Here is a 27,653-nt window from a genome sequence, read left to right on the forward strand (position 1 = left end):
CCAGGCATGTCCCTCCTCTTGAACCTAGCTTTCCCCTCCTATTTATTCTCTCTGCTCAGTAACCCACCTATCCCTCTCCTACCTAGCTGCTGACCATTCAGCTTCTTAAGCAGGCAAGGTGAAACAGATGCAACACATCTTTACATAGTTAAACACATAGTCTTACATCATTAAACAAATACAGCATAAACAGATGTAACACACCTTCACACAGTTAAAGCAATATTCCACAGCATAAACAGATGTAACACACCTTCACACAGTTAAAGCAATATTCCACAACATAAACAATGTAACACACCTTCACACAGTTAAAGAACTATTCCACAGCATAAACAGATGTAACACACCTTCACACAGTTAAAGCAATATTCCACAGCATAAAGAGATGTAACACACCTTCACACAGTTAAAGAACTATTCCACAGCATAAACAGATGTAACACACCTTCACACAGTTAAAGAAATATTCCACGGCATAAACAATGTAACACACCTTCATACAGTTAAAGCAATATTCCACAACATAAAAAAATGTAACACACCTTCACACAGTTAAAGCAATATTCCACAACATAAAAAAATGTTGCACACCTTCACACAGTTAAAGCAATATTCCACAGCATAAACAAATGTAACACACCTTCACACAGTTAAAGCAATATTCTGTAGCATAAACAGATGCATCTTTGCCCAGTTAAAGTAACATTCCACAGCATTTTTCCTTCTCCTCTGCACTGCTCCCTTCCTCTTCCAAGTTCTAGGATCACAGCATGCCCCATCCCTAGTAGTCTACCATGACAGGGCTTATATTCAGACCCTTACTCCACTTTTAGTTAATGGTTGTCAGTAGCAGAAGGTAAAGGACCAGCTTCATTCTTTTGCATTTGATATCCAGGCTTTTTGTTTATTTGGTTGGTAGTTACTTTGTTGTTGCTTTTTTTTCTTGTGGGGACTGAACACGTGCTAGGCAAGTGCCCTGCCACTAGCCAGTGGCCCTTGTTTTTATTAAGATCAGGTCTTGCTATGTAGTGCAGGCTGGTTTTAAACTTGCAGTGAAGCCAAGGCTCTTCTCAAATTCATAATGCTTCTGCCTACACTCCTGGGTCTTGGGTTCATATGTTACCACTATACCCTGCTGGTGTCCTCTCTGCACCATCTCCTTTTGTGTTAATAATCTAGCTGTTTCCATGCGTTTTACTTATTTTTTTATATTGTTAGTCTGGTTAGATCTTATTTGTGTTTGTTGTATTTGCGTCTTGAGACTTAAATGTTTTTTCTCTTGTATGCATCTTGTACTTGGAGTCTGCGTTTCCATGCAGTCTAGAAATGTGTGTGCAATTTGAAGGCACTGTTTAAGATACTCACAGACTTGTAAGTCCCATGCACTCGTTTCCCACAGTGGGGACATCGCGTGTGGCTTGAGCACGAGGGGTTTACAATGATGAGCACATTTCACCTGTCTTTTGCACTAGCTAGTGTGTATGTTATCATGTGCAGATTCGTGTGAGGGCGCCCTACACACAGTTCCATTAGTACCTTTGGATCTCTTCTGTTCCCTATTTAAAGCCATAGCCCCCCTCTCTTGCCCTCCCTTTCCTTCAGAACCCCCATCTCTGTAGTCCTGTCATCTGAGACTTTCACAGACAGTGGTGCTCTGGGTAATGTCTCAGGACTTCCAGTAGAAACCCGAGACTATAGATTGCACACCTCCAGACAGTTTTACATGCACACAGATACTTGGAAAGACAAGTTGTCCTCTGCTCTCTACATGTGTGTCCTAACACATGTGCCCCCACTCCTGTACCATACACACCATCATCATCCATGAAAGTTAACTTGTAACGTAAGCTCAGTAATAAATTAGTAGCATTTAATGAGACAGAATAATTATGTGAACATACTATAATAAAAGTGCATGAATGCAATCCCCTCCTTTCTCTCAAAATGTCTTACTATGCCATACTCTTCTCGTGTTGACAATGCTACAGTATGTAGACAGTGAGATGAAGGATGGTGGTTCTGGATGCAGCATTAGGCTACTATGTATGGGTTACCTGAGATACACACACTGCAATACTGTTGGAGAAGGGGCCGCTTGTTGGTTCCCAGCCCCCCGGCTAGCTTAGACCCAAAATAATCACACAGAAACTGTATAAATTAAATTGCTGCTTGGCCCATTAGCTCTAGCTTTTTATTGGCTAACTCTTACATATTAATTTAACCCGTTTCTATTAGTCTCTGTATCACCACGTGGCTGTGGCTTACCAGCAGAGTTTCAGCATGTCTGACTCTGGCGCCAGCTCCATGGCGTCTCTCTCTCCACCTTTTTTCTTCCACCATTCAGTCCCGTTTCCCTGCCTACCTAAGTTCTGCTCTATCAACATGCCAAGGCAATTTCTTTATTCATTAATCAATAAAAACAACACATAAACAGAAGGACTTCCCACACCATTTCCTCTCTTCTGTTTAAGTAAAAAGGAAGGCTTTAACATAGTAAGATTACATATAATAAAATACTTATCAAGCAAGAATTACAGTTACAATGTTTAAATTTACTTTTATCTTTTATTATAACTAAGGAAAACTATATCTTTCTTCAACTCCATCAAAGACTCCAGAAGGATATAATATTATCTAAGTAAACAGGAAATGCATTGCAAGCAACTTCTAAAATTCCAGAATTGACAGAGATATCTAGAATTGTCAGAGACCGACCTGGACAGTCACCCAAAGTTCTTCTGTAACATTAGGGGATCCATCTTCAGCCTACAGTCCCATAGTATCCATCAGACTTTTCCATGAAGCAGGAAATTTCAAATATAGTTCCACCTATATTGGCAGTTTGTCAGTCACTTTCTTCTGTATCCTGCAGAAAGTCTCGCAGATTCTTTCATGAAGCAGAAACCCAGAAGGATCACAATACCAACCACAGCAGCTACTAAGTGCTAATGGGTGGATTACGTCTACAGATTGGAGACACTAAGCAAGCACATCATTTGCCTCCTGAGCAGGGTGGACAGGACTGGACAAGAACTTGCCTGCCCCAGGGCTGGAGAGATGGCTCAGAGGTTAAGAGCAGTGGCTGCTCTACCAGAGGACCTGGGTTCGTTCCTAACACCCACATATCAACTCATGACTATCTATAAATCCAGTTCCAGGGGACCTGGCACCCTCATGCAGACATGCATGTAGGCAAAACACCAATGCACATAAAATAAAAATAAATAAAAAAGGAGTTAGCCTGTTTTGTTTTGTTTTTTTTAAAAAAAAAAAAAACGAGCTTACCTGCTCCCTAGAATCACCAGTTTCTCTTCAGAACCTTTCAATTATTTGTTTCTAGTGAGTTTTTTATTTTTTTTTTAGACCAGGGTTGATTGCATTTAAATTAAAGATGGTTATGCGAAGTGTCTACAGACTATGCTTCACTCTGATTGTCCCCACCAGTTCAAAAGCTTTGAGACTTCTGGGAACACAGCTGTGCCCCCGCATATTCTCACTGGGGTCACTCTTACTACCGAGGAAGAAGTCTTTGAGACTTCTGGGAACACAGCTGTGCCCCCGCATATTCTCACTGGGGTCACTCTTACTACCGAGGAAGATCTGAGCTGTAGTGATGGGGTACAAGTGACCCCCAGAGCCAAAGTGACTCACTTGTTGACTCTGAGAAAATGGTTTTGATTGTACTACTTGCTTTCTATTGGCTCTGATTTGGTTTCTGCTTCTTATGGCCGGGCTTCACAGTGTCGCTTGAGCTCAGGATAGTCATGTTGCCTTGGTCTCCCAAGCGCACTACCACGCCTGGCTCTAAAGTAGGGCTGTGAGCTTAAAAGAGCTGCTGTGGGGGCTGGGGGCTGGGAGCTGGGTTGGTAACGTGTTGTACAAGCATGAGGGCCCAAGCTCTCTTCCTCAGCCCTCATGTAAAGGCCAGGTGCTGTGGTGCCAAGGAAGGAGACAGCCTAGTTAACTCTGTGGACTTGAGGTTCTTTGAGAATCCTGCCTCGGCAATGAAGTGGCAGACATTGATGTACCTGATGTAGACCTCCAGTCTCCACACACAGTGCAACTCCTTCATACGCATACACAAGACGTTGTCATGGTGTTGGTAGCTACCAGAATACTTACAGATGCTTCCCTCAGGTGAAATTCTAAACCTGACAAAGTTTCTATGGTAACTTTTGGTGTGAACAAACCCCCCGAGACAATCATCTTTCAGGAGGAAATACGAATTTTGGTTCATGGTTTCAGAGATTTCAGTCCACACTTGTTCTGTCCTAGCACCTTTGGGTCTGTGATGAGGTCAGTGCACCATGGTGGATGTGTATATAGAGGAAACTGTGCACCTTACAGTGGTCAGGAAACAGGAGGGAAGTGACCGGGGTTCTGGTAACCCAGCATCACATTCTGGGGCATGCCCTCCCGAATCTGATTCCCCTACCAGGCCCTACCTCTTTTAAAAGGCTTCATCACCTCCCAATAGTGTCACAAGTCTGCCAGCAAGACCATTTGGCACATGGACTGCTGGGGGCCTTGGGGATCCAAACTCTAGATGTGCCTGTTGTATATAACGAATTATAGAAACCCTAGTGACTTAAAATAGCACACTTCTCATCTTAGTTTGTGTGGAGCAGAAGTCTGTCCTTGGCTGTATTAAAAGCGGTCAGGCTCCATTCTCACATGTCTCTGTCATGGAAAATTCTTGCTTCTATAGTTTATTTCTTCTCAGTGTATGGCTGAGGGTCCTAGGTTTTTACTGTCAGGTAGAGGCCTCCCTCGAGTCCCAGGGGTTGCTTTACATGGCGACTCCATGGCGACTCCATGGACTGCAGAGAGCCTTTCTCTTCAGTCTCCTTATACGGCTCTGTGCAGTCTAACGTAATCAAGAGTGTGGCACCCCACCCTCTTCACATTCTGTAGCTTACAGGTTGGTTGTAGACAGATGTGACCTGTTGGGGACCACCATCATGCATGTGCCACGGAAGCTTCAAGAACGTATTAGTAACTACAGTCCCTAAGTTTGCAGCACACAGTTTGCTTCCTGACGAAAGCTGAGAGGTGATGTAAAGAACCCCTAGACCTAACTTTCTGGCTAAGGCATTTGTAATTCTCAAAAACTGCATACCATTGCAAGCCTCCATCCTAACACAGACATCTGCAGCAATGTTCACAGTTCTCTAAGTGCCCTGGTGTCAACTGCACATCTGAGACCCTCAGGATAGCCCTGTTTATAGAGAGAAACCGAGGGTTAGGAAAACCTCCAAGAAAGATCACAGCCAGTATGTGGTAGCAGATGGTTAAACTTAAAACCCTTCGTTTCTATCAGGTAGGCAGAATTGTAGCATATATCTGTTAATGATAAGGATATTCATCAGATATGCTTATTAATGAAGTAAGTGTGATTTTGTATGTATAAGTTGTGTATGGAAATGCAGATACAGTGAGGTTTGTACACTACCGATCAGCTCTTTCTGTTTCTGGTTGTATATATTTAACTCTTGAAATATTCCTGTGAGTGATGAACCCATTTCCCAGAAGAGATAACTAAGGTGGAGGCAGTGTCTAACTGGTGGAATCAGTCTGACATAGAATCTAAGAAGAACCTAATTCAATACAAATAACCTTTGAACTTTGCTTTGCATCCTCCAACAACGCTTCTGAACTTAAGCTTTTTAGTGCACAGCTTCTGCTTTTGAAGCAGCGCAGCCGTGTTTATGTCCTTTAATTATTCTTGTATTGAATCTTAAAGATGTGCTTCCGCTGATGTAGTTAGCTGAAGTGAGTCATGTGACATTCAGTGTCAAGTTGCAGGGCGTCCAGCATGACCAATGTGGTTGCATGTATCATATTGATAAATTATAATCATAATGCCTTTTAGTTTATCTTTGTGTTTCATTGTTTTTTAACATTTCAGAAAACTATGATGACAATTGAAGGAACTTTGAAAGATGTCTGAAGTTTAGTGGCTACATCTGCCTTCTGTCTTCTCACACCTAAAAGGGAAAAAGGAATAAATGGGATGTTTCAGAACAGAGCTACATAAAAAGAGCTTTGCAAATGGCTTCAGAATCTACCAATGGGAAACCAGCTAGGAGTCACGTGACAAAGGGGAGGCGCCAGCACCAGCCAGCGAGGAGCAGGTCCTCTGTCAGCGAGTGTGACGGCGATGACTCCTTCACCTTTGAAGCCAACGAGGCGTGGAAAGACTTCCACAGCTCTCTCCTCCGGTTCTACGAGAACGGGGAGCTCTGTGACGTCACTCTAAAGGTGAGGTCTTTTTCCCCAGCGTCTTTGGTACAGCACGGAAAATGAGAGTTCTGTTCTTACAAAAATTAGGTGCCATACTGTTTCATCTTTACCTTAGTCTCAGTTCTTTGTGAATCAGCGTCTCCTGGGTAGCTCACAATAGCCTTGAACTGATGATCTTTCTGAGTGTGGGATTACAGGTGTGTGCTACACTGTGCCTGCAAATAGGCACGCTTTTATGCTAATTGTTCATTTTATTGGAATTTTTCATATATTCTGATCACACTTTCCCCTCCCTCACTTCTGCCAGATCTCCCTACAATCCACACACCCAGCTACATACACACACACACACACACACACAAGCACATGCATGCACGTGCGTGCTTTATAAAATAAACAAACAAAAATACAAACAACCCAAGGAGGGAGACAAGAAACACACACACACAAAAACCACAAAATTAGAAACTAAAATACTCAAGCAAAAGACGAGTAAGACAAAAAACTGCCCCAATAAAGCACATGAGACAAAAGTCTCCACAGTACCACTGAGGTCATTTGTCCTGGGCATGGAGCCTGCCCTTAAGTGTGATTCCATTGGGGAAAACTAACGTTTCCTTTTTAAGTGGTTATCAAATGGAGACAGCTCCTTGGATGGGAGCAAGCCCACTTCCCCCTCATCACTGGGACCCCGTCTGGCTTGGATCTGTACAGGCCCTGTGCGTGCTGCCACAGGCTCTGTGAGGTCATGTGTGTCAGTCCTGCTGTGTCTGCACGGCTCCCTGAGCCCGGAGGGGAGGAGTTTGGTGAAGACGCCTCATTTAGGACTGAGTGCTCCAGAGTCTCTCTCTCTCTCTGCACACTGTCCAGTTGTGGGTCTCTGCAGGAGAGAAGTGTCTCTGATGGCTGAGTGAGGCACCCATCTGTGGACGTAGTAGAACGTCATTAGGAGTCATTTTATCGCTGCTTCTTCAGCAGAACCGTGGTATTTGGTACCACCTGAGCAATGCCAGTATGGGTTCCGTCTCCTGGAGAGGCCTTAATTCCAATCAGAGGCTGATTGGCTGCCCCCATGGTGTTTGTGCCAGTGTTTCCCCAGCATGTCTTACAGACAGGTCACTGTCGTCGATCACCAGGTTTGTGGCTGAGCTGGTGGTTACCTTTCTCCCCTGGTAGCATGCAGTGTCCCTCCCAGTGCCATGAACACTAGCCAGTAGCGGTGAAGACTCGTTAGGCAGCAGCTCAGCTTCTCCGTCATCAGTGAGATCTCTTTAACAATTGGGCCGTTCCCTCAATTTGTGGAGAATAAGCAATTTTTTTTTTTGCAATAGCCTGAGATGTTTGGAAGTTCCTAGAAGGCCTTTGGGCCAACAACTCTGCTGACATCAATTCCTGACCCTGGAGGTCTCACTTGGTTTTGAGAGATGTCTAGTTGGAACATCGTCTCTATGGTTGTTGGTGCCTCCATTTAGATTTCTTTCATATATGTATTATATATTTAGGATGCTTCTATAGTAATAGGTTTTAGGACCCCATAAATGGCCCTCAGTGTTAGTTGTCCCTCTCCATATTTCTCCTCTTGTTTTTCTCATCCCATCCCTCTTTCCATTTAATCAGCCCACCCCAGTTCTCCCAACCACCCCCATTTCTCCATAGCTGTCTATTCTATTTCCCCTTCTTAGGAGTCCCATACTGGGTACCTAGGCTTGGTGTAGCACATCAAAGGCTTAAAAGCTGACATCCACATGTATGAAAAAACATAAAATATTTGTCTTTTGGGGTCTGGGTTACCTCAGGATGATTTTTTCTAGCTCCTTCTATTTACCTGCAGATTTCATAATTTCGTCTTTTTAACATGAATAATATTCCGTAGTGTAACTGCACCACGCTGTTATTACCCGTCCATCAGTTAATGGGTGTCTAGGCTGCTTCCAGTCCCTAACTACTGTAGATAGGCACAATGATGATGACTTGGTATCCCTACAGGAGAATGCAGAGTTCATTGGGTGTATGCCCAAGAATTGTAGAGTTGTATTTGAGGTAGATATACTCACAGGTTCCTGAGAGACCGCCATGCTGATTTCCATAGTGATTGCACAAGTTTGCACTCCCACCAGCAACGGATGAGTGTCCCCCTCTCCCCGCATTTTCACCTGCTTGAGCTATCAGTTGTTTTATTGCTCTTGGCTATTCTGACTGGTGGAAGATGAAATCTCAAAGTAGTTTTGCATTTCCATGATGACTAACGATGTTGAATATTTAAGTGCTTCTCAGCCATTGGTTTTTCATCTTTTGAGAACTCCCTGCTTAGTTCTGTTAAATAGGGGTATTTGTTTTCTTGATGTCCAGTTCTTTATAAATTTTAGATAATAACCCTTTATCATAAGTGTAATTGCAAAAGAGCTGTTCTCATTCTGTGGCCAGTCTCTTTGCTCAAATAGAAGCTTTTCAGTTTGATGAGGTCCCATTTATTAATTGTTGGTCTTAGTGTCTCTGCTAATAGTGTTCTGTTCAGAAAGTCTTTTCCTTTGTAAGTGACTTCAAGACTATTTTCACTTTCTCTTCTATCAGCCTCAGTGAATCAGGTCTTATGTTGAAGTCCTTGGTCAGATGGGAGTTTAGTTTTGTGCAGGGTAAAGGTATGGATCTGTTTACATTCTCCTACTGAAGCCATCCGGGTTCACCAGTACCATTTGTTGAAGATGCTCTTTGTTTTCCAGTGTGTAATTCTGACTTCTTTGTCAGAAATCAGGTATCCAAAGGTGTGTGTACTTATGTCCGACTCTTTGGGTTCCATTAATCAACATATCTGTTATTACCCCGGTACTATGCTGTTTTATTACTGTAGCTCTGTACTGCAACTTGAGATTGGTGGTGGCAACACCTCCAGCAGCTCTTTTATTATTCAGGATAGTTTTCATTATCCTGGGGTTTTGGTGTGTGTGTGTGTGTGTGTGTGTGTGTGTGTGTGTGTGTGTGTGTGTTTGCATGCGTGTGTGTGATGGAACTGGGAAGAGAAGAAGGAGGGGAAACTGTATTCAGATTATATTGTTTGAGAAAAGAATCTATGTTTAATGAAAGGAGAGGAAAACCCCACTCAAGTAGAAATTTAAAAATTAATTTAAAATAAAAAATTTCTGTGAAGAATTGTGTTGGAATTTTGGTGGAGATTTCACTGAGTCCGTAGATTGATTTTGGCAGGATGGCCATTTTCACTATATTAATCCTACAGATCCAAGAGCATAGGAGTGCTTTCCATTTTCTTATATTTCTTCAATTTTGTTTTTTCGATGTCTTAAAGTTTTTATTATACAAATATTTCACTTCCTTGGTTAGAGTTACTCCAAGATATTTTTTGAAGTTATTGTGAAGGGTACAATTTCTTTCCGAGTCCATTTGTCATTTATAAGAAGGCTATTGATTACCTCAGGAGGCAGAGGCAGGCGGATCTCTGTGAGTTTGAGGCCAGCTTGGTCTACAAGAGCTAGTTCCAGGACAGGCTCCAAAGCTACAGAGAAACCCTGTCTCAAAAAACAGAAAAAAAAAAGAAAAAGTTATTGTTTCACAAAATGATCCTTAAATATGAGATAATATAGAAAACATTAGTTTAGTGTGGCAGATTTGGGAGATGAAAATTATGTTCTTTAAGCAACTGGCCTAGATTGAAGCTAAGGATTGCATTATTCAAATAAGTCCTCTAGTCTAAGCTGCCTAGAATGTGGTCCTTGTCCACTGTGTGTGTTCTCTGCTGCCCTGAGGGAGTGTGCTAGAACTGCCTTCTCACCATGTGTGGTTTTGAGCAGGTTGGCTCGAAGCTGATCTCCTGTCACAAACTGGTGCTGGCTTGCGTCATTCCCTACTTCAGAGCCATGTTCCTTTCTGAAATGGCTGAAGCCAAGCAGGCGCTGATCGAGATTCGGGACTTCGACGGCGATGCGGTGGAAGACCTGGTGAAGTTCGTGTACTCCTCCCGGCTCACTCTGACGGTGGACAATGTCCAGCCGCTCCTGTATGCGGCGTGCATCCTGCAGGTTGAACTGGTGGCCAGGGCTTGCTGCGAATACATGAAGCTGCATTTTCACCCCTCCAACTGCCTGGCAGTACGAGCCTTCGCCGAGAGCCACAACCGGATCGACCTCATGGACATGGCGGACCAGTATGCCTGCGAGCACTTCACTGAAGTGGTGGGATGCGAAGACTTCGTGAGCGTGTCACCCCAGCACCTCCACAAGCTGCTGTCCTCCAGCGATCTCAACATCGACAGCGAAAAGCAGGTCTACAGTGCGGCCATCAAGTGGCTCCTAGCCAATCCCCAGCACCATTCCAAGTGGCTGGACGAGACCCTCGCACAGGTAGGGCTGCAGAGGGCTGTGTGCAGGTGAGGCTGCGTGGAAGCGGATTCGTGCTGTGCCGTTTCTGTGTGCTGTCATTTACAGAGTGTAGTGCTCTGGAGTTAACTCTTCATGGCCTGTGCGGTTTCTACACTATGGCAATCTGCACTTGTTGTTCTTGAATGATTCCTAGTTCAAGTATTTAAAATATCAATATGAAATAGTCATGGATACAGTATTAGGACACAGTTCTACCCATAACATACCTTACTTTATAATGAAGTTTCTAAGTTTTAATGACTCATTTTCCTAATGAAAGTGTAGTTATTCCTAATGATTGTAGATGTATTCTGGAAAAAAACCCACATATTATCACTTTGGGTGCTAAAGTTTCAAACCTCAGAAATGTGTTTGCTATGATTGTTGATGTTTTTGACTGTACTGTGGGTGCCTTGATAAGGAACTAACAATAAGCCTTCCAGGGTCTGTACTCCATGTTCCCCTTTCCTTCCCTGTTATCTTCTCTTGCTCTCCCTCCACCTCTCCCTCCTTTTGTTTATTTTGTTTACTGAGAAGTGAAACAAGACTACTTAGAAGAGAAATGGTTTCCTTTACTTACCCTTTTCTGAAATTAATGCTTTGTTACAACTTTGGAATTGAGAAACATGCTGATCGAGTAGGGAGGGAACTCAGTGGACAGCTTGCTTGCCTACCGCGAATAAAGCCCTGGGTTTGATCCTCCGCACGGCACAAGTCAGGCATGGTAGTGCGTGCCTGGAACCACAGGACAGAGGAGATAAAGGCCGGAGGATCAGAGTCAGAAAGCATCCTTGGCTCACATTTGAGACCAGCTTGGGCTGCCTTCAAATCTGTCTGAAAATGAAACAAAACGACAAAACAAAACCAACTAAAAACACCGGGTACTTGATTCAATTTATTGTTTCTTGGAGACAGAGACAATGTAGCCCAGACTAGCCTGGTACTCTATCACTGAGAGGCCCCAAGTTCAGGCTCCTCCTCTCTTGGCCTCCCATACTCTGGGAGTACAGATATGATTAACCATACTCAGTGATACTTGGATTTAATAAAACATTTTAATGTTGTTATCAAAATCTTAGCATATTAAGAACAAATTTATATTTTTACTCAGAAGAAGAAAACATATCAAAGTGTGATTATAGTTGTTTTTTAAAAGCATGTCTAACAATTATTTTCAACTTTTACTTCACATGTAACTGTCAATGATTTTAGGTTCGTCTGCCGTTGCTGCCGGTTGATTTTCTTATGGGTGTGGTGGCAAAAGAACAGATTGTCAAGCAGAACCTAAAGTGTAGAGATCTGCTGGATGAAGCAAGAAACTACCACCTTCATTTGAGCAGCAAACCCGTCCCCGACTTTGAATACACAGTCCGCACTACCCCAAGGAAGCATACGGCCGGTCAGTGAATTATTCCTCGTCTCAGCAGCTTGCCAGAAAGGGTTTGACGTAGCTGAGGGCTATTGGTTATGTGTGTCTACACTTGATAGCCAGATAATTCCGGTCTGAGTGTCTTAAGGGAGTAATTAGTAGGGGTGTGTGTGTGTGTTCATGATTCTTAATGTACATCATTTAGAATACTAACATGGCAATTTTTTGGTTTGAGTTTGGTTTTATTAGACAAAATCTCATTGTAGCCCAAGCTATCCTCAGACCCACAGCCCTGCCTCTGACTCCTGAATACTTGATCGCTGTCATGCACTGCTGGGCCTGCCTACAATAAGCCAATTTTTATAAAAGACTGTAAATCCTACAAAATCTGAGGCAAAGGCTTTTCCTCTGAGGTCTTCCCTGGTTCTTTGGGCAGATTAGACACTACTGGGGCCTTTAGAAAACTTTGTTGGAACTTGTTTGACTGTGTTGTCTTGTAATTTGTTTATTGACATATCTCAAGACTGACCTATTCTTCAGAAGTGGCTGGAGATCTTTAAGGCTTGTATCGATAGTGCCAGACATTGAGCTTGGCACACGTCACATATTTCAGTACTTGTCATTGTATTTTACAGAATCCAAAGAAAAGCATAAAAACATACCTAACGGGGCTGGAGAGATGGCTCAGAGGTTAAGAGCATTGCCTGTTCTTCCAAAGGTCCTGAGTTCAAGTCCCAGCAACCACATGGTGGCTCACAACCAATGGGGTCTGGTGCCCTCTTCTGGCCTGCAAGCATACACACAGACAGACTATTGTATACATAATAAATAAATATTTAAAAAACATACCTAACATTTGTGTGAAAGGCTGTGTTAAACCCTTAAAATTTAAAACTCCTATACTTTAAGAAGCACATACTTTCCTATTAGTTATACTATTTTCCACTTTATATTTCCCCAAGAAAAGTGTGTGTGTGTGTGTGTGTGTGTGTGTGTGTGTGTGTGTGTTGTTTTGAGATGGGGTCTTATACATCCCAGGCCAACCTGAAAGTCCACACATAAACCAGGCTGAGATTCCAGGTATGTATCACCATGTCCTGATCAGTTTTATTTCATATTTGGGGGATGAGAGAATAGAAGTGAAGTCCAGGAGCTCAGTCAACAGAATCCTGTACATCAGTTCCCTCTGCATTGTTAGCAGATAGTGATGTGGGGAGAAGCCTGACAGCCATAGAGTCAGCCTGAGTATGAGTTACCTGCTTCTGAGGATGTTCTTCCAAATAATTAATAGTGTGAGAAAGACTGTTATTTCTTCTTCTTTAATGTCAGTAAATAGAGTTAAAGTTTCTATTTCAGTTATGCCTTTAATCCCAGCACTTTTGAGGGAGAGGCAGGTAGACTTTTATCTTGTGAGTTTGATGCCAGCCTAGTCTAGACAGTGACTATGTCGACTTCCAGGCCAACCTTGTTTCCCCATCACAGACCTCTGTTTTTGTGAATCCTGTCTCATATAGTTAAAATGTTTAATTAAATTCTCTAAGTTCACCATTTTCTCTGCTTGTTTGCTGTGGGGATGAAGCCTGGGGCTTTGTACGTGCTTGACAAGTGTTCTGCAAACCAGATTTGAATTCAGCCTAGGCTCATGCCAGAATATACCAGACTTTCATGTGTGTGGTCTCACATGTCATAAGATTGTTACAGAACAGGTTTTCACAGAGGACCCAGCCTTTGGTCAGAGAGATGGTGGTTCTCCATTTAGGGACGTGTTCTTCCATTTAGGGATGGTGGTCCTCCATTTAGGGACGTGTTCTTCCATTTAGGGATGGTGGTTCTCCATTTAGGGACGTGTTCTTCCATTTAGGGATGGTGGTCCTCCATTTAGGGACGTGTTCTTCCATTTAGGGATGGTGGTCCTCCATTTAGGGATGTGTTCTTCCACTTAGGGATGGTGGTCCTCCATTTAGGGACATGTTCTTCCACTTAGGGATGGTGGTCCTCCATTTAGGGACGTGTTCTTCCACTTAGGGGTGGTGGTCCTCCATTTAGGGACGTGTTCTTCCATTTAGGGATGGTGGTCCTCCATTTAGAGAAGAGACAACTAAGAATTAGGCTGAAGTTTTCCAAACTCTACAGAAACAACGTTTGTATTCTGATAGCTTTGCCTCCTTTTTATTTCTGTTTTTTTGTTTCATAACATGTTCAAAGGTCACCTATGTAGTTTAGAGAAAGTGTCATCTAAGAATAAGTTTACATTCTGGGATTATAGTCCCGCCACTGCCGTTATATTGAACCAATTCCTTAATCTTCTAAGACCTTGGTTTATTATAAGATTGACTGCATGATCTTTCTGATCTCCTCTTGGGTTTCTCTGACTCAGAGTGTGAATTCGTGGAAATGGGAGCGCGAATGGGTAAACGCATTCATCTTCGTAGTGACTCATTAAATAACATTAAATGCCTGTTCTTGCAGGCTCTGGGCTGTCTGTACGTGCAGACAGACAGCCTGTGTTGGGGAACTTGGTCTGGTGCAGGGAAAAGACAATTGAACAGATAAATTCAGTAGAGCATTGCAGGTGCTGTGGCCACCCAGTGAGGTGACCACCCAGTGTGATGACCACCCAGTGTGATGACCACCCAGTGTGGTGACCACCCAGTGTGGTGACCACCCAGTGAGGTGACCACCCAGTGTGATGACCACCCAGTGAGGTGACCACCCAGTGTGATGACCACCCAGTGAGGTGACCACCCAGTGTGGTGACCACCCAGTGTGATGACCACCCAGTGTGGTGACCACCCAGTGTGGTGACCACCCAGTGAGGTGACCACCCAGTGAGGTGACCACCCAGCGTGGGGTGCAGAGGATGATGGAAGCTGCTTTGTAAGGGACAGGAAAAGTTTCCAAGAGAGAATAAAGCTCAGCCTTTTCTTCAAAAATCTTCAGGATGCCTTTTAGGAGGAAAGTGGCTCCCTTTATCTCCCCAGAGTGCTGAGGACATGCCAGGCACTGTCTGCTTAGTGTGTGATGCTCACTCCCACAGTTGTCCTCTAGTTATGACAGTCACCACAGTGGGTGCTGGATGTGCTGGATACGTGCGCTGGAGCTTGGCTACTGCTGGGGCTGACTGGAGGGCATGTATGCTGTGCTGAAGGTGTAATGTTTCCTTGCAGTTCTGGGGACGAACCCTGGCTTTCAGTCAAGCGTTCTAACCCTGAGCACACACATCTCTAGCCCCAAGACTTTACCATGACAGCACTCAGTGTTTCTCAGAGTGTGGTGACAATGGCCACCCCAGGAGCCTGTTAGAAATTCAGTCCTTAAACCTTTCCCCAGTGACTGAGTCAGAGAATCTGAGGGTCAGCCCCCAGATCTGTGCTCTACACCTTAGATGGTTCTGAGTCACACTGAAGTCTCTGTCTTCCAGTTGTGGTGAGTAGATACGGAATATGGCACCTTAACCATCTTTACAATCCAGGGCATTTGCTGAAGCTTTTTGGATAGAGGTTATGGGAGCCCATTGAAACAGCTTTTTATTAGATTGTCCTTATCTTAGTTAGGGTTTTATTGCTGTGAAGAAACGCCATGACCATGGCAACTCTTATAAAGGAAAACATTTTGTTGGGGCTGGCCTACAGTTCAGAGGTTTAGTCCATTATTGTCACATCAGAAAGCATGGCAGGCAGCACACAGGCAGACGTGGTGCTGCAGGAGTAGCTGAGAGTTCTACATCCAGATCCACAGGCAGCAGGAAGAATGGCATGCTGGGCCTGGCTTGAGTGTTTGAAACTTTAAACCCCACCCCCAGGGACACACTTCCTCCAACAAGGCCACACCTCCTGGTAGTGCTGCTCCCTGTGGGCTGTGGGGCCATTGTCATTTAATCAGCCCAGTTCCGTTGGTGACTGGAAAGGCTGGGATCTTGTAACTGAGTCATAGCTGGTGATATCTGCACCCCATAGTGGCAGCTTGAGAGGGACAGGTGGGACATGTCGGGAAAGGAAGGAAGACAATGCTCTGGACACAGGCTGTCTGGGCTCTGTAGGCCTCGGGTGGCTGCGTGGCTCGGCGTGTTCACTGAAGATGCTGAGATACAGGCAGTGTAACACAAAGAGATGGACCTTTCCTCAGGGCATAGAAAGTGGAGAGTGGCCAGTGGGCAGAGCATGGGAACAGGATGGAGCCCTAGAAGGAGGCTTCCAGACAGGCAGAGTATGTTTAACTCTGTCTTGTGTTGAGAGGGAAATATGGGATGTTGATTGAAGCAGATAGCTGTGCAGAGGTTCTCTTTGCAGTATAGGAATACATTTGTCCTTTTTCCTAAATAAAATCAGTTCCATTATGACTTTAGCAAGGACACTTGTAATGAATGAGGATATAAGAAAGGATAGATAACCGATGAATCATAGTCTTTGAAAACTTCAAGGAAAGGGGGAAAATTAGATTTTATAACTCATCCTTTAAAAAAAAACATTATTCAGAATTTGGCAATTGTTTTCCAACTGATTAAAAAATAAAGTTTTCAAAGCCATGATATTGACCTGTGTCTTGTGCTCTGCCTCTAGGTGTGCTGTTCTGTGTGGGTGGCCGAGGTGGCTCTGGTGACCCCTTCCGTAGTATTGAATGCTATTCTATCAGCAAGAACAGCTGGTTCTTTGGACCAGAAATGAATAGCCGGAGGCGACACGTGGGTGTGATCTCTGTGGAAGGTGAGCCGCTGTTGCTGAAGTGACATCATTAAACTATGGTGCTCTTCTTCATTACATGAGCTTTGAGATTTTCTCTTTATAAGGAAAAATATTAATTGTAATATATTTTAATATATTGATGAAATGTTTGAGTGGTGGCCATTTGCCTGCCTCTGTCCACAGATGTTTGGCATGTTGGTGTGATTAGCATATTGGCATATAAATTAGCACATTGCTATGTAAATTAGCAGGTTGGTGTATAAATTTGCATGTTGGTATATAAATTATCATGTTGGTGTATACATTTAAAACTGAGCAACTGGGAAAGCAAAATTCTTGTGACTGGGTAGCACATACTTATAATCCCAAAATTTGGAGACTGAGGCAGGAGGATTTTAATTCCAGGCCAGCCTGAGCTACATGGCAAGACCCTGTTTCAAATTGCCAAAGGCTGAGAATGTGTCTCAATAGTAGAACACTTGGCTTACATATAAAATGTCCTAAGATCAGTTATATATAGTAAATCTTTTGGTTCTAAATCAGTTTTAGTTTTTATTAAATTTTTTTCAAGAGAAGGTCCCTTGTGTTTTGGAACTTGCTGAGTACCTGAGACTGACCTTGACCTTCTGATCCTCCTGCTTCTCCCTCTCAGGCTGGGATCACAGGTGTGCACCCCACATCTAGTTTACAGTGTTGGGAACTGACCTGAAGCTTCCTGTGTGATAGGCAAGAACTCTGCCTCCTGAGCTACATTCCCAACTCCTAACTAATTTTTTATGTATTTCAAGAGGTTTTTTATGTTTTGTTTTTTTGAGAAAGGGTTTCTGTGTGTCATAGTCTTAGCTGTTCTGGAACTAGCTCTTGTAGACCAGGTTGTCCTTGAACTTACAGAGATCCACCTGCCTCTGCCTCCCAAGTGCTGGGATTAAAAGCATGCGCCACCACTGTCTGGCTGAATTTTTTTATTATTTATTCTATTGTTTATTTACTCAGTTAAGGTTTTCCGAGACAGGGTTTCTCTGTGTAGCCCTTATTGTCCTGGAACCTGTCCTATAGACCAGGCTGGCCTTGAAGTCAGATCTTCCTGCCTCTGCCTCCCAAGTGTTGAGATTAAAGCTACTTTCGTTTTGTGTGTTTGACTATGTGTCTGCGTGTGTGTACCTGGTGCCAGAAGAGGCCAGCAGAGGGCATCAGATCGCCCTGGAACTGGAGCTCCAGACAGTTTAGAGCCTCAGTGTGCTGCTGGTGGATCATGTGCAAGAGCACCCAGCACGTCCCACTGCTGACCTGTCTCCCAGCCTGTGTTTTCAGGAACGTTTGTCCTCTTGTAACATGAGGAAGAGGTGGTTCTTAAAAGCTTTCTAACAATTTTCTATGGTTCTGCAGTTAATTAATTTTTAGTAATGATTTCACATGTGATTTCTGTAAGTGTACAGTGCGGGGAACTGCTGGGTGGCTGAGGCTGTAGCTCGGTCCTAGACCACAGTCTTCTCGCTTTCTTCAAGAGAGGATGATCACTTTATATTAACAGTTTTACATTTTCATGATAACTTGTTATTAGCCTTTTTTTATTTATTGACCTGCTTTAAAAGCAGAATTAATGATTTCACTTGCTATTTAATAAAAAGTGATGAAACCCAAGAATGGCGTTTGAAGGCTTCCAGCTTTACACACGTTTAGTGAAAGCTTACACGGATTGTCACTTTCTCCTGATGACATCAATTCCATGTTGAACAGAAAAAAAGTTAAAAGTTAATTTATTATGACATTCTGCTTATGTATTGCTTGCATGTAAATAACATTAATATCACTCGGGACTCAAATGAAAATACTTGTTTTGACAGGTAAAGTGTATGCAGTGGGTGGCCATGATGGGAATGAACACTTAGGTAGCATGGAGATGTTTGATCCTCTCACTAATAAATGGATGATGAAGGCATCAATGAATACCAAGAGGTAGGTACCATGCAGCTCCCTTTTGAACTAATAGTATAAAGTCAAAAGGACAAATATGGAAAAGTCTTATCTTGGAGGTTTTTTTCCTACCTTTAGAAACTTATCCTCTCAAGCCCATTTTGTCAACGCACCCAAAGCAATGCTTTGTCACAACTTTTATATTTAAGAATAGAATTGTAGGGAGCTAGAGAGATGGCTCAGTGGTTAAGAGCACTGGCTGCTCTTCCAGAGGACCCAGGTTCAACTCCCGGCACCCACGCGGCAGCTCACGACTGTCTGTAACTCTGGTTCAAGAAGATTCAACACCTTCACACAGACATAACACACAAGCAAAACACCAATGCACATATAAATAAATCTTAAAAAAAAAAAGAATGGAATCGAAAGGGTATGGAGAGATGACTCAGCAGTTAGATTCTGCTGCTCTTCCAGAGGACCCAAGTTCTGTTCCCAGCACCCACAATGAGCAGCTCACAACCACCTGTAACTCCAGCTTCAGGGGGTCTGACACTTCTTGTGAACTCCAGCACCTGTACACACCTGTGCATGTATACGCGCGCGTGCGCGCGCACACACACACACACACACACACATTCAAGCTTGTTTGAATGGATTTGCCTCTTAGTTCCCATCATGATAGCCAGTCTTCTGTAGGAAGCCTTGCTGATCTTTTTGAAACTTTTTGTTTGAAATGACTTTAGATTTTTTTTTTTCAGAAAAGTTGTAAATACGGTAGCATTCCTTTTTTTGTTCATTTTGTTTAACTTTATTTAAAACTCTCTTTGCGCTCATTTATTTATTTTGGTGGAGAAGGGAGGTGCGTGCCTGCAGCAGGAGTGCAATGTGAGGTCAGGGAGAGCTCACAGGAATCAGTTCTCTCCTTCCATCATGGGTCCTGGGGGCCACACGCAGGTCCCCAAGCTCAGTGGCCAGTGCCTTTACCTGCAGCCACCTCCACGGCCCGGTGGTGCTTTGCTTTGTTTCTTTTTATGTTGTGTCGAGACAGGATCTCCTATCATGCGGGCGGGCCTCACACTTGCTGTTCAAGGGAATGTAGAGTTACAGGTATCAGGTCTTCTCAGCTGAAGATCATCTTATCTCCTCCTCGGCCAGACAGTACCTGCTAGTATCTCCTAGGACGCGGTCAGGGATGCTGCTAAAAAGCTTCCGATGCTGGAGGGCAGCCAGCCCTCTAGAGCAAAGAGTCACCTGGCTTGCAGCTGAGACACGCTAGGTATATCCATTTATCTTTTGATCGGCTTCTGTTCTTAACATCTCACAGCTATAGCACAGCGTCAGAAATAATCATCGATGCAGCACTGTCAACTCTTGCCGGTTTCCCAATACATTTTCCTGTACAGATGTGTGTGTGTGTGTGTGTGTGTGTGTGTGTGTGTGTGTGTGTGTGTGTGTGTGCAAGTGCCCACTGAGGCCAGAGAGGGGGTCAAATCCCCTGGAGTTAGAGTTGTCAGAAACAGCAAGTGCTCTTAGCCACCGAGACATCCCTCAGCCTCCTCATACACTCTTAGGTTTCTAATTTGTTTTGCATACCGCCTTTATTGACTGACAAGTTATTACCATATGAATAGAAATTGAAATAGGTATTTTTGTCTTGTTCCTGACCTTAAGGAAAATGTATGCAGTGTTTCTCTTAAATATGATAGTAACTAGGAGTAAAGCTTATTGTTAAGAAAATATTTTCTTGTTAAGAAAATAGCTCTATTGATTTGTTTACTGATTTTAAGATATATTAAATTCTCATCTATAATAAGTTGAACTATATTTTGATTATTAGAGCTTGTCTAAAGGGGAGATTGCTAATTACATAATTCAGTAATTTAGCTGCTTATAAATTTTTATTAATTATTTGAATAGTAACTTCCAACATCCTAAGATAAAAGAGCAACTAAAATCATGTCACCAAAGCAGGATTTGGACAGGCAGTAGGCTTGGGGCTACAGCTCTGTAGCACAGGGTTTACCTAGCATGCTTCAGGTCCCCAGCACCACAAAGTAACAGCCAGCAGCAGCAGCCCCCACAACAAGCAGACCAGATATTCTAGAGACAGACCCTCTAACAGGTGTCAAACAAGGGTATGTACTAAAGCCTAAGGCATCAGTTAGAACAGGACTACATGGTGGGAGATGGGGTGTGCAGGTGTTTGGTGCAGAGTAAAGTAGTTGTCTTGTGCAAGTGTGAAATATAGACCTTAAAGGAAAGGGCTAGCGTGTTCACGGTACAGTCGTCTACATAGAGGAGAGGGCTAGCGTGTTCACAGTACAGTCGTCTACATAGAGGAGAGAGTTTACAGTCGTCTGCATTCAAAGAGTGAAGAGCTCTCGGGGAGATTATAATCACAGTGCTCCTATGTCGTGCTCTCTGTAGGATGATCGTTGTGCGGTTTTATGCTTTAAATCTTTGGTTCAGGTGCGCATCTTTTGCAATTCATGTAATCCGTTTATACAGAAATTTTTGTTTATAATTTGAAAATGAGGTGTATGCAGGGACGCACAAAGAGTTGAATGATGTAAACACAGGGATAATAGCCTAGGCTACATTAAGAAGAGACAGTCAGGTTAGGAATACACCTGCACCGTGCTGTGTGACAGTAGTTGAGTGTTGTGTACCCACGGGGACTAGAGCATTCCGTGCTTTTCACCAAGAAGCTTAGGAAGGGGCAAAGCTGGTGTTCACTTCTCTAATGTTACCAGGGACCGTTTATCCTCAAGGCCTCTATGTCTACTGCAGCGGTTTAGAATAGCTCATCTTTTGGTGGCTATAATTTGTCCTTTTTTATTGTCCTAAATTCTTTTCAGAAATAAAGCAGTGTCTACACAGCATGTGATAGAAACATGAATGTTCTTTTTTGTGTGGTGTTTTAGTGAAACCCTGCAACTAAACAAACCTATTGGTTCAGAACTGGTTTGCTTTTTGAATCCATAGAAGACTGTTCTCTTATCAGTCCAATTAGCTCCTCAGTTATATAACTGTCTGCTTGGTAATTGAACACTTTGAATTTCTTTATTCTGTTTTGTTGGGTTTTGCATCATTAGTTCTGATTTAGGGTTAGAATGTAGCTCAGAGGTAAAATGCATTTCTGATAGTCCTGGACTCAACCCCCAGAAAAAAATAAAGAAAAAAGAACCAGAGCTTGACCCAAGTTTCCCGTAGCCTGTGCAGGCCATGCACCATACGGGCCAAAGGACCCCGCACCTACTCAGAAACAATACATTTTAAAACACTGGAAGAGAACCACACAGTCTGATGAGCATCCTCAGAAGTGGTTTGCATAGATAAAAATGTCTTCTTTTTTCCTGAAACAGGCTTTACTGTTTTTTTTTTTTTTTTTTTTTTTTTGCAGGCGAGGAATTGCTTTGGCCTCCTTGGGGGGCCCGATATATGCAATTGGAGGGTTAGATGACAATACTTGCTTCAGTGATGTGGAGAGATATGACATCGAATCTGACCAGTGGAGCGCAGTGGCACCAATGAACACTCCCCGTGGAGGCGTTGGCTCTGTGGCTTTAGTAGTAAGTTACACAGCCACTTCCCATGGGGACATACCAGCCACATCCATGGCCACACCCATGGGCGACGTGGTCTAATTCACGCCAGCAGCTACAGGGCTGACTCCATTCTGCTTGCCTGTTAGGTAAATTCATTTATCCAGTGCCTGTTTCCTTCCTCTAGAACCATGTTTATGCAGTGGGCGGCAATGATGGAGTGGCCTCCTTGTCCAGTGTGGAAAGGTACCACCCTCACCTGGATAAGTGGATAGAAGTCAAAGAGATGGGCCAGCGGAGAGCCGGCAATGGCGTTAGTGAACTCCACGGTTGTTTATATGTTGTTGGTGAGTACATGTCATCTCTCTAATATATCATGGCATATGATGATGAGAGCCATAAAATAACACAGTAACAAACCATCAGATTTAATCTTTAAGAACCAGCCCGGAGATGTGCTTTTGAATTCTTAAAGTTGACATTAGTGCTTCTTGATTTAAATCTTCATACTTAAAACTTGTGCCAGGTGTGGTAGAGCACACTTTTGATCCCAGCGCTCAGGTGGGTCTCTGAGTTTGAGATCAGCCTGCTCTACATAGGGAGGTCCAGGACAGCCAGGGCTGCATAGCGAGACCCTGTCTCAAACAAACAAACAAAAATGCAAACAGCAAAACTTAGATTACATCTAAAGTAGGGGTTGCATTTGATGAAATACATATTTGCAAACATAGAAACAGAATGTGCTTTGCTAAAACCAGTCCTCCAAAGCCTGGAGACCTGCTTTCCTTCCGCTTCATTTCAAAGCAAAAGTACAGTTTCCAGAACCTCAATGGTTTTTCCGTGTGAAGCCTGTGTGAGTCTTTCTGTTGCTTTTTGACCGTTTGAAGTGCTGACCTAGAAGGACGTGGAGAGCCCTGCTTTCTCTGATTCTTACATGCGGGGAACAGTCTGCCCTGGATGGAGAGGAGGCAGAGTCTGCATCGTTTTGCTCCTAAAGACAGGCTGCAGTGCTGCCTCCAAGGGGCCTTTCATGACTGTGAGCGGGCTGGGAATGCCCTGTCAGAACTGTCCTGGGAGTCAGAGACAGTGCGCATCTGCAGCTGTGCTCAGCACAGACACTTTTGTAGTTAGTAACCCTCCTTACAAAGAAGGAGCCCTGCTCAGAAAGGCTGGCTAGCACGGTATACATCCTGCTATACACCAAAGTGTGCTCTTAGGGAGAAGAGTGGCTTGTTGTTTGTAGTTTAACATTTGCAAGTCAAAGCAATGCTGAGTCTGTGCTCTTGCTGGAGAAGCAAGGACAACGACACAGTTGACCTCAGCCTCCTTTGCAGAGACCGCCGCGTGCCTGTACAAGCGATAGAGATTGAGTTTGAGTGTGTAGAGACTGAAGTTCTTACAGCGTATGGTTGCAGCCTTTCACACGTCCAGACAAACCATGGACAGGTCACCACCATGTGTCACATGGCCACAGGAGTGTCTTGTCTTTGAACAGATGTTCAAACTTAGATTGAACATTAAAGCAACCCTCTTGGGATCTGGGACAGCACAGTGGCAAAGTTCTCAACTAGATGCAGGAGGCGCTGGCTTCAATTCTGAGCGCTGAGAACTACAGAAAACAACCTCATGGACCTCAGATCTGACCTGAAATGGGTTCAGCCATCTGAATAACAGCAGTGTGAGGTGCAGGCAGGAGTAACAGCCTGACTGCACCTGCGTCCTCTCTGCCTTGGCCTTGATGCTTCCTTCCCTGTAGGGATTGAACCCAGCTCCTTGTGTGCTAGGCAAGGACTTTACTGTTGAGCTAAGTCCCTAGCGCTGATTCTTTCCTATTATCTAGGGAGATTACATGGAGCCAGTGAAAAAGACGGCTATAGAAAATGTCACTCCAAAGCCCTGGTCTTCCACATGGACGTGAGCGGTAGTGAGGCTGATTACAAGGAAAAGAGTGACAGTTGTGATGAGACTGGAATGCCAAAAACCCATCTGGTTATACACATTGGATTTATTTCATTTCAATTGATATAATAAAATTAACCCATTAGAAGACATTTATTCAGCTGGGCTGGGGTGGTGCACGCCTTTAATCCCAGCACTCAGGAGGAAGAGGTAGGCAGATCTCTTGAGTTTGAGATCAGCCTGGTTAACAGAGCAGGTTCCAGGACAGCCAGGACTGTTACACCGAGAAACCCTATCTCAGAAAACAAACAAACAAAAAACCCAAAAATATTAAAAAGAAAATTTAGAAAATAGCTTGAGGCTTGGTTTTGTTTTGTTTTGTTTGAGACAAGGCCTTGGCTGTCCTGGAACTTGCTATATAGACCAGGCTGGGCTCAAACTCAGGGATCTGCAGAGCCTGCCTCTGCCTCTCAAGTGCTGGGATTAAAGGCGTGTACCACCAGGCCCAGGAAAAGCTTGAGTTTTGTGAGATGTTGAGTTGAGATTTAGTTGTAAGTTATTATGAACTGCAATTCTGTTTTTAAATGTTTCTCTCGTAGGTGGTTTTGATGATAACTCGCCCTTGAGTTCAGTTGAGCGTTACGACCCTCGAAGCAACAAGTGGGATTATGTGGCGGCACTTACAACTCCCAGGGGTGGAGTAGGGATCGCCACGGTGATGGGCAAAATCTTCGCCGTTGGCGGCCACAATGGCAATGCGTACCTCAACACAGTGGAAGCCTTCGATCCCGTGCTGAATAAGTAAGTAACGTACCGTCTCTTTAGTGGAGTGTGATCACTCCACGGTATTAAGGCTCAGCTCTTTAATTATCCTCTGGGGCCACCCTCCCTCTGTGGGTGCCTGAGACACAGGTAGACTCAAACTCTACAAGTATAGCTCTGCTTCCCCTGTCCATACGTGCCTAAGATAAATCAGTGCATAAATTAGGCTTGGTTAAAGGCTGACAGTTGCTCACCAAATGGAGCGTGTTCAGCAGTGTGCTGAGATAAACTTGCCAAAAGAACTTACTACCTTGATGGTTGGTCCAGCTCCTCAGTGACCAATGAGCAGATAGCATCTATAGAAATGACACACCAATCAGGGGCTATCCTAGGCAAGGCAGAATAGCTCAGCATTTAAAGTGTATAGCATTGCTGATTTCCAAAATTTTCCATTTACTGTGGTGTATTGTAGATAACGGAAGCTGTGGGAAGCAGGCCTGAGATCGTGGAGGAATGCTTGTTACTTATGTAACCTTTGGAAATACCTTTCCCTCTGGAAACTTGCTGTCCTTTAACACAGTCCCCCAGTTGGGACCCCTGTGCTCTTGGTGTCAGTCCTGTCTTGTCTTTCCAGGTGGGAGCTGGTTGGACCTGTGTCTCACTGCAGAGCTGGTGCCGGTGTAGCTGTGTGTGACTGCTTAACTAGCCAGATCCGAGACGTCGGCCATGGGTCCACTAATGTGGTTGACTGTATGTGACTTAGGTCCCAGCAGCAGCAGCAATGCAATCACAGCGGATGAATGGGACTAGAGCCAGCATTTTCTGGGCCCCCTTTGTGACTGCAGCTACTCTCATGTTGAATGCCAGCTGTCGTGAGTACTCTCACCTTGTGGCCCTAGTGCTGGAGAACTGTACGTCACCAGGTTAAGTGTGGTATTTCCTGCTCTAGCAAATAGCAAAGGAGGCAGGAAGCAGTCTATCTCTGAACCCGTACTTGTTCTGAGAAGCGTTTCATGTAGTGCCAAACCTTAAAATAGCTCTTTATTTTGATGAATAAAATGTAATTTATTGAGTTGTATCTGTTCTTTCTCCTGAAGATACTAACTGCAAGCAGTAGATTTTTCGCAGAGGAGAATTAAGTCTGCTCACAAACATAAGGACTTGAGGCCTGCTCCCTTGAGGGTCATTCTACATGGTGCTGATGAATTTATGTTTTGCTTTTTGTCTGTAGGTGGTGATGTTCAGTTCTTGGGTATTTACGAAGTAGGGAAATGTGTGTTTCTGAGGCACTCTTGAAACCGTCCTAGTGTCTGTAAGAAGCCTTTTGTTTCTGTTTGGAGTTTTAGAACTACAGGTGCCTGTGCTGGCTCCTCAGCCACCAAGAGCACTGCTCATGCTTAGGGCTACTGTGTTTATTTTTCCCATCTCATGCAAAATGTGCAACTGGGAACGTCTTAGTGACGGCTCTGGATTGGCTCAGTCCATTGCCCAAGGCAGAGATGTGGAGAGGAACTGTTTGCAGCACGTGACCCTAGGAAGGAAAACCAAGGTTCCTTTAGCTTTGTTCCTTGGTTTAGTCATTGGATTTGGGACCCAGGATCCATTTTCTTATTTTGTTATTTGTCACTGTCTTGGTTTTGATAATTGTACAAAACTGAATTTATTTATTATCAGGAAATGAATGCATTTTTCAAAAGCCCTTTATGCAGTATAGTTTGATGATTAGTTCAAGTTTGTCATTAATCAATAAAATATATTGTTGGTAAAAACAGAGAAAATGAAAACTACCAGTTCCTTTTCATTATTTAATGTCCTGCAGTGTATTTATTGGAACCTAATTGAATATTTCTGCAAATAATCTGAAGCCCAGCATATTGATAATCCCACTGTGATATAACAGCCCTTTATTGTTTGTATGTATGTATGTGTGGTACACTGTGCACGTGTGCTCACATTCATGTGTGGGTACAGGATTAACATCAAAGACTAAGACTTTCTAGATTGCTGTCGTCTTACTCACTGGGGTAGACTCTCTCAGTTGAACTCAGAGTTCATTTATACATCTAGCTTGTCCCGGGCATCCCCTTCCCTATTTCCAGAGTGCAGCTCACTTCACCTACCTGGCACTCATGTGGATCCCAGCCATCTGACCTCTGGCCCAGTGCCTCCCAGACAGATCACACACACACACAAAAAAAAAAAAAAAAAAAAAAAAACAAAACTAAAAACAGCCCAAGTGCTCAAATCAGCATCATCTTTCAACAGAAAATATTTTTATTAAATTTTCTCATTTATTTTACATACCAGCCAGTTTCCCCTCTGTCCTCTCCTCCCTATCCCCCTCCCCACCATCCACTCCTCCTCTGTCTCTGTTCAAGCTCCTCCCCCTGCATCAAGGCTAGGTGAGGCATCTCAACATGGGGAATGGGTTCCCAAAAACCAGCTCAAGCACTGGGGACAGGTCCTAATCCCATTGCTAGGAGCCCCACAAACAGACAAAGCTACAAAAACCGTGGCCCACATGCAGGAGGCCGAGGTCAGTCCCATGCAGGCTCCCCGACTGTTAGTTCAGATTTTGTGAGTTCCCACGAGCCCAGGTCAGCTATCTCTGCGGGTTCCCTTGACCCAGAACTCCCGGCTCTTGGCCCAGTGCTTGGCTGTAGATCTCTGCATCTGTTTCCATCAGTTACTGGATGAAGGCTCTCTTTAGCCAACAAATTTTAAAGTCCCCATACTGGGCTATTTTTTTTCTGGTGTCAGATTTTTTTTTTTGTATGGAGAATGATCCATGATAGCCGTGAGTTCTGTTTCAGATGAGGGAGTTTAAATGTACAGCAAGTGGGAATCAAAGGCTAAACAGCAAGCA

At 43.8% G+C, this 27,653-nt stretch overlaps 1 protein-coding gene across 5 annotated transcripts in view; it reads left to right on the forward strand.

The window, feature by feature from the left end:
* The window catches only part of Klhl8 (kelch like family member 8), a 45,686-nt gene extending 19,115 nt beyond the window's left edge, over positions 1–26,571 (forward strand). For all 5 annotated transcript variants that reach the window (XM_075942893.1, XM_075942895.1, XM_075942894.1 and 2 more), the window contains 9 exons: positions 5,912–6,264; positions 10,050–10,598; positions 11,829–12,015; positions 16,545–16,688; positions 18,512–18,623; positions 21,985–22,153; positions 22,314–22,473; positions 24,625–24,826; positions 25,422–26,571. In XM_075942893.1, the coding sequence (XP_075799008.1) occupies positions 6,055–6,264; positions 10,050–10,598; positions 11,829–12,015; positions 16,545–16,688; positions 18,512–18,623; positions 21,985–22,153; positions 22,314–22,473; positions 24,625–24,826; positions 25,422–25,545 (1,857 nt within the window). In that variant the 5' untranslated portion in view covers positions 5,912–6,054 and the 3' untranslated portion in view covers positions 25,546–26,571. The remainder of the gene's footprint in view (positions 1–5,911; positions 6,265–10,049; positions 10,599–11,828; positions 12,016–16,544; positions 16,689–18,511; positions 18,624–21,984; positions 22,154–22,313; positions 22,474–24,624; positions 24,827–25,421) is intronic.
* Positions 26,572–27,653: the final 1,082 nt, after the last annotated feature.

Source organism: Microtus pennsylvanicus, chromosome 12 (genome assembly GCF_037038515.1).
Source record: "Microtus pennsylvanicus isolate mMicPen1 chromosome 12, mMicPen1.hap1, whole genome shotgun sequence".
In the NCBI taxonomy this organism is placed as follows: Eukaryota; Metazoa; Chordata; class Mammalia; order Rodentia; family Cricetidae; genus Microtus; species Microtus pennsylvanicus.